We start from the raw sequence: 7516 nt of genomic DNA, 5'->3' as shown, positions 1-7516 counted from the left end.
AAAAATAGTTCAGGGATGAGACGGCGTCTGTCGCCACCTAGAGGAGAAACACCGCCAATGGCCAACACGCTTGTTCTGCCAAAGTTCTGATTGAGAATCGGCGTGGAGCTTATTGACCGGTTCAGTGTGAACCACAGAAAACCTCGACCACTTTTTATTTTTATTTCAGGTCAATGTAGCAGAAGAATTTTTGCCCTTTTAACCTTGTGCCTCTGAAATCATTCAAAACTGAACCAGATGGATTCATTATCCGCTGCAGGACTGTTGAGAGTGAAATCTTTCACATCACTGAGCCAGGGTCTAGTGTGTGTGTGTGTGTGCGTGTGCGTGTGTGTGTTGGTTCTGGTGCCACTAGAGGTCTGAACCAACATGTGTGCCAGTGAAGAGCAGAGACCACCGATTGGACGTCATACAAGTTTATGATAAAAACCCACTGAATCGTCATCATTTCTTACAAAGTGGCAGATTAAACTAAAGCTACAATATAAAACAGATTAAATAATAATAAAAAGGATAAAGCAAAAGGATCTTTTCATGTTTTCCTACAACCCGTCCGGTGTTCTACAAAAATACACACTGAATTAAAATGAAGAGACAACATCTAGGGTACGGCCCAACAGCCGCCAGCGGAAACAATAAAAAGACTGTGTGTGTGTGTGTGTGTGTGTGTGTGTGTGTGGGAGAGGGGGGGGGGAGACAGGGCGGAGTCCAGACTGCAGCCCCCCCCCCGCTGGAGAAGATCAGACAGGGGGCAGCAGAGAGCAGGTGTTGAGACCAGAGTAAAAAAAACAAACCAAAAAAAAACAGAAAAAAAAAACAAAAAGAAAGACTGAGAGCAGTTCTGTTGCTGTGGAGACACCGACATGGGCGGAGCTTCTTCTCAGTAGATCCGGCCCCGGCCTCGGCCACGCCCTCCTCTGGCTCCAAAGCCACGCCCCCTTCCACCTCTGAAGCCACCGCGCTGCTCTGGAGACCAAGACCAAAAGTAAAAACATCATGTGACGCCTTTAGATGCGATTTAGCGCTTTATGAATAAAGATCGACTGATGTCAGGTGATTTGATGACATCAGTCGATGTCACCAGCTGGTGGACGCTTTTTGAGTCCGACTGTTTTCTTCATTAGCTTAGTTTGCTAGCAACAGCAGGGTGACAGTCAGGGCAGATGGGATCATCATGACAATACAACAACAACACTGCTACTAGTAACAATAATGATGACTGTAAAAATGACAATAATAATAATAAGAAAATGGTAAGAAGTGAGGAAGAAGTGGAGAAGAAAGTAAGTAAATTAGAAGAAAATAAGACAAAAAGAAACGAAAATAGAAAAGGGAAGAAGAAAAAAGAAGAGAATAAGAATGAGAAGAAAGAGAAGGTGCGTCTCACCGTAGGTGAAGGTGCCGATGGTGGCGCTGTACTTGCCGCTGGGAGGGTTGTAGATCTGCTGGGCTCCCCTCCGAGGCTGCGGGGGGAGCTGTTTCTTGGCGCTTGTGGGAGACACGACGGGATCGGCGGCCTGGCGCTTCGGCCTGCACGCGGCAGAGGAGAGGACAGAGATGATGAGAAGCTGGAGGACATGGAGAGAGAAGACCCAGGACCACCAGGGGTTGGGGAGACTCACGGCTGCTGGGCCTCGGGCTTCTGGACGGGCTTCCAGGAGAGGGTGACGGTGCTCTTGAAGGACGGCGGGTTGTGGAAGAGATCCTGGTGGAGGGACAGAAGAAGAAGATGAGGAACCATCACGCAATGAACCAACCTCCTGACTTCTGGCTGCGGTGGCCCACCGACCTTGATGAGCACGTTGATGTTGTTGGTGATCTTCAGCGCCACCACTTTGATCTTGTTCTGCTCAGTGTGGAGAGAATGGTGATCAGAGAAGGTTCAGGCTGGTCAAAGTTCTTCTTCATGGTGTGCTTACCTCCTCAGTCTTCAGGGCATCGCCCGTCTTCCCCTGCAGAGCCACCCTCAGCTGCCTGATGTACACCTGCAGGCCTCTGGCGAAGTACTGTAATCTGTCCAGCAGGGGGTGGAGAGAGGAGCGGTTCAGGCCAGGTGAGTCTCAGGTGTTCCACAGATATAAACCCAGTGGTGGGCATTCAGGGCCAGCTAGGCCTTCACCGATGGTCTAACCATCCAAAGTTCTTTCCATAGTCGCCTCTTTCCACATCATATATTATCCACTTGGTTTCCGTTGCTTCCATTGCTGCATATTACAGTAGAGTTTTTATCCAATCATATTTCAGGCTCCTGTTCGCTGTAAGTGAACGGACCACCAGCAGTTGCGATGCCAAGGCCAGCTGACTGCTTTATGCCGAACTTCACACGTATGCGTCCTGCGATTGGATGAGCCCTGAGAACCTTCCAGGCTTAACTGAACCCAGGACGGCTGAAGGAGAAGATAAAGATTTAGTTGCCCAATCATCTGCAATTTAAATTTAAATGCCGTGGCGCACTGGCGCAGCCGCGATGCCACCGTGTCCAATTGTTTAATAACTTCATAGTTCGACTGTTTGCTTTGTTGTCGTCTTGTTGGTCTCGTACAAATCAGCAACAAGAAGGAGTTTATTGGACAAGAGTTAAAGCTCAGAGTACTTTTGGTGGACTTCTTAAAACTTTGCTGAGGAATCTCGTAAAATCGAGAGGACATGATGCCACATGACAGCATCAGTGGCCTTAGTTACTTCGTCTGAACTATGATTTAACGCTATGGAAACCAAGGTTTGCTCAACTAGGTCACCTATATGAAGGTGAGTTCATGTGCAAGCGTGATTCTCTATGGATTCTCAAGCCACTGTGTTACATTGATGATATTATAAGGTATATTCATTAAGGGTGGACTAAATATGACGGCACTGATGGCCCAGGCGTGAAACGCGCGGCCCGCCACAGATATAAATCCCGCCCTCCCTCACCTGATCTTGAAGTCCTTGAGGCGCTCGGCGTCCACCTTCTCCAGCAGGAAGTCGGGCAGCTTCTTCCCCAGCTGGTGGAAGCTGAAGAGGAGACACTCCACGTAGCTGAACTGCAGCTTGGGCTCCTCGTTGGCCGAGTTCTCGCCGTTCTCCGCCTCCTCGGGGGGGAGGGGCATGAACTCCTGCATCACAGGCGCAAAACAGACCAATCAAATACTTTATTAAAATCAAAAAAGAAAAAAAAAGGACCATTGCCAGGAAGGAGGCAAGTCCTCAACATCTCCAGTTAGATTGAGAGGATAGACTAGACTGACAGGATTACAGCGAGAGTGAGTCCTCACCAGCAGCTTGGAGAAGAGCATGTTGAGGTTGGCCTCCAGCTTCTCCATGTCTCCACAGAACGGACTCATCTCAGCCATCAGCTTCAGCACCTACACACACACACACACACACGGCGAATTAATACTTCCAAACGAAGGTACATGAAGTAAACAAATTTAACCCAATTATTGGTTTTTATTGATCAGAATTTTTTTTCCCACGTTAACAGAAAGCCGTTTTCAAAAGTGTTTTTAGAAAAAAAATATTAAAAAAATGGAAGTATGAATAATAAATAATAATAAATTAAAGTAAAACAGCAAAAAATAAGTTTAAATACTTGAAAATGTACGTGTATGCATGTGTGTGTACATGTGGCCCACCTCCAGCTGGATGTCCAGCTCGGCGACGGGGCTGGTGAGCGCGCTCAGATTGGGCAGGACGTGTTCGCAGAAGTAGGTGACAAATCGAGTGGAATGGACATTTTTCTGGAAGGAAGGAAGAAGGGGGGGGGGGGGTGTCAACTGAGTTCATTAGGAGGCCAGGTTCCGACAGAAACTAGTCACCAAGAGTGAGGACTCACGGAGAAGAGCGGCAGCGCCTGGCGGGTGCACTGCAGCAGCCGGTCCACGGTGTCGGGGTCGGCCGGGTTCAGCGCCTGCTCCAGGAAGGCCTGCTCCACCACCAGCTCCACCAGCTGCTGCCTGCCGCTCACCGTCTGCAGCGCCCGCAGGCCCGACACCACGCGCATCAGCAGCACAAACTCCTCCCCCGTCACATCCTCCAGCACCTGCACACACACAGGGAGGAAAGGGGCGGAGTCTAATAACACTGCAACAAGCTACCGTGGTCTGCTTCCCATTGCTGCTGAAAGCCAGTGGTAAAAGTATCCACAGTACGAACGTAAAACGTAAAAAAAATGTGTTTCTTTTACACTTTTATTTTGACACTTTTAAACACAAAAGTAATGTTTTTCCAATATATGGAGTAGAAAGTACAGATATTTGTGCACACATGGAGCCAAAGTAAAGAAATTTTAAGTAAAGTCAAGTAAAGCACAGTGATAAAGTATCTGTACTTTGTTACTTTCCATTACTGCCTGAGACAAAACGATTTCATTGGCTGCTTAGACAAGTCCTGGAGTGCGTTGCGGCGGTTCAGCAAACCCGCCTGCAGGGGGCGCTGCAACAGTAAAAACTCTCACCTTCTTGGTCTCGGCAAACACGTAGTCGTCCACCTCCTTGGTCATGACGTCCTCCGGCAGCGTCTTCAGCTTGGTGGACAGGAACTTGATGGCCCTCTCTCGCACCACGTCGTCGCCCTGCAGGATCTGAGAGAAGAGGCCGGCCAGAGTGCCTGGACCGAGCCGGAGGAGTCGCTCCGTCAGCCTGGGACGCCATCCACAGCAGGTGGATCGGATACTTTATGATCCACAAAGTCTTCTGGAGTGACTCTATGAGTGATTCCTGCCCGCTAACATGCTAGCTAGCTGCAAAATGTGGAGTGGGTTTCCTGAACCCATTCCAAATTTTGCAGCTAGCTAACATGCTAGTACATTAGTGGCGGCACTGTTGCTACTACTAGCCAACTTTTCTACAGAAATTATTTTGCTGATGTGTGGAAATACTTTCCAACCCGAAATGTCGCAAAGCATGTTTTTGCAAAATCAAAGTTTTTGCCGTGATGTTACAAAATACCGCTAATGCTATCAAACGTTTGAAAAACAAAAGAGCACGAGGAGATTTTAAGCTACGTCATTAATACGCAAATTCACACGTACATGTTATACTTGCCATACAGACTCAAACATAGTGAACAGTAATAATAATAACACCATTACAGGACACAGATCTGGTATCAGGATAGTATTGGCACATATGCAAATTCAGGTATCGGGATGGGAAGTTTCAGCTGTGTCTGACCTTTGGCCTCTATCTTGAAGATGGAGAGCAGAGCCACGTTGACCTGGTTGAACTCGGCCGAATCATCTGAAAGGACAAAAACAACACAGGTGTTGGTCTTCCTGAGGGCACCCCCTGGCCACGCCTACAACCAGCCGAGGTGAGTCACCTGTCTGGAGGAGCTGGGTGAGGATGTCGGCCACCCTGAAGGTGTTCTCCACTGTGGCAAACCGCGGCAGCTCCTTGATGGCCTGCCGCCGGATCTGAGACGAGAAGAAACACGGCAGGATTCGGTCACGTGATCAATGGGCGTACAGTGGGACCGGTTTTCAAAGTCTTTCACCACTGGGGGCAGCAGATAACACGACTCACCGACACGTCCTCGTCCTCACACAGGTCCAGCTGGGCGTTGATGGCGCCGTCCGCCATGTCTGGGAAGCTGTTGAAGAACTTTGGGATGAACTGAGCCGCCAGGCGCTTCTCCTTGGCGCTGCCCTTGACACCATCTAGGATTACCTGGTATGAGTCTTTGTGCTGCGAAAACACGGCGGAGTCAGAAAGACCCAAGTCAGTCACGTAAACACAGAGAAACGCAACAACGACGGACGTGGACTAATAATTCAAATCGATACGACTACAAAAAAAAAACAAGACAATGACGCACGCGTGCGCACACGCACAGTTCTATTACTCACCTATTATGACAATTATCAACTGATGCACCTTGTCCTCCAGTCAGGATTTTTTTTTTCTCACTCTGTAGCTACTTAACTTTTAAACTAAGGTATAGGAAGTAAACAAATTTACCCCCCTTATTTTTTTATTTTATTGATATATTTTCCTCATTAACAGAACGCTGATTTCAAAAAAGTCTTTAGAAAAGTAGATAAAGCCTAAGGATAGGCATACATACAATAGCAGACATGGATTTAGAACTTATTTATTCACTATTTATCCTATATTAAATATGAGTAAAATAGCAAAAAATTAAATAAGTAGAATTGACTGTAGAATTGGAAAAGAAATACACGGCAGCGCCATCGTGAGGCCGTGAACGCTAGCGCCGTTCCCGCTCTAGCTAGTAGCGAAACTAGCTTAGCCACGGCCGCTGCTGTTCTTTCCGCTGTCTAAGTCAAGAAATATCCGAGCCGAGGCGGGAAAACGACCTGCTAAAGATTGAGACGTGTTACCGACTGAAGCAGAGACAGGCCCCGGGGGCCTCCACCGACCTGACTCGGGTCCTTGGCGTCGGCCAGCACCCCGTAACAACGGTACAGGTCCTCGATAGTGACCGCCATCGGCGTGGGTCCAGGGAGCCGCTCTCACTGAAAACTGGAGCCGAGAAACTGGAACCCTCCCGGGTGACTGTAGCCGTCTAAGCCGAGCACAGCGCCGGCCCACCGCGGCACACTTCTCCTGAGTCCGGGGGGTGGGATAGGAAAGATCCAGAAACCCGGGAACCGACACCGTGCTTCGGGTTTACCTTCCCCCGCGATCGAGCGTGCTAGGCTAGAATGCTAAGAACATTTACGAGGGCGCGTGCGCAGCGCCAGCCAACCGCGAAAGAGAACGATGGCACACATGACCATCCGGGCTGCCCGCGTACAGCCGCCGCCGCCGCCGCCGGTTCACACGTTCTCCCGAAACATTTCCCCTGATATGGTCTTTGACTGTAACATTTATTGAATATATCTTCCATTTCCAACTGAAAGGGACATGAATGTATTCAAAGACAGAATGAGAAACAGATTCACTGCAGAAATAAAAAAGTTTAAATTATAGTAATTATAAACGGAACATTTCTAGAACTTTATGGTAGCTGTTTCTATTGCTACAATCATCATTACACGGTAATGTAGTGGTAGTAGTAGTAGTAGTAGCAGTAGTAAAAATATTAACATTAGAGGTGCAAGGCCCTGAAAATTTGACCCCAAAAAAAATGAAAAACGGTCCGCTACACTCATGTGTCTATCTCAAAAATCTTTCAAATGCAAACGCACATCGACCATCCATCCATCCTCAATACCCGCTTATTCCTGAGCTCTGGGTCAGGGGGGTCTGCTGGAGCCTCTCCCAGTTGTCACAGGGCAAAGGCAGGGTGACACCCTGGACAAGTTGCCAGTTCATCACAGGGTCACATAGAGACAAACAACCATTCACACTCACATACACTCCTATAGACAATTTAGAGTTTCCAATTCACTTTACATGCATGCTTTTGGACTGTGGGAGGAAGCCGGAAAAGAACCCACGCAGACACAGGGAGACCAAGCAAACTCCACACAGAAAGGTCCCAGGCCCGGAATGGAACCCAAAACCTTCTTGGTGTGATATGGCAGGGATAACCACTGTGCCATTGTGCCAAGTCTTCTTAATTTTTTTTT

General features: G+C 48.3%; 1 protein-coding gene across 1 annotated transcript; it reads right to left on the bottom strand.

Annotated features, from left to right (window-relative positions):
* Window positions 1-400: 400 nt before the first annotated feature.
* api5 (apoptosis inhibitor 5) lies at window positions 401-6661 on the bottom strand. Its single transcript, XM_076028842.1, has 14 exons — window positions 6362-6661; window positions 5505-5666; window positions 5302-5395; window positions 5154-5219; window positions 4436-4587; window positions 3815-4021; window positions 3615-3719; window positions 3255-3344; window positions 2914-3095; window positions 1920-2013; window positions 1790-1846; window positions 1623-1705; window positions 1388-1530; window positions 401-966 (listed from the first exon to the last, which is right to left on the bottom strand). The coding sequence occupies exons 1-14, from the start codon at window positions 6428-6430 to the stop codon at window positions 881-883; spliced, it is 1590 nt and encodes a 529-aa protein (XP_075884957.1). The 5' UTR covers window positions 6431-6661; the 3' UTR covers window positions 401-880.
* Window positions 6662-7516: the final 855 nt, after the last annotated feature.

This window comes from Nelusetta ayraudi, unplaced genomic scaffold, assembly GCF_046127955.1.
Source record: "Nelusetta ayraudi isolate G7.1 ecotype Tasmania unplaced genomic scaffold, CSIRO-AGI_Nayr_v1 ptg000026l, whole genome shotgun sequence".
NCBI lineage: Eukaryota > Metazoa > Chordata > Actinopteri > Tetraodontiformes > Monacanthidae > Nelusetta > Nelusetta ayraudi.
This window is presented reverse-complemented; position numbering and strand designations above follow the sequence as displayed.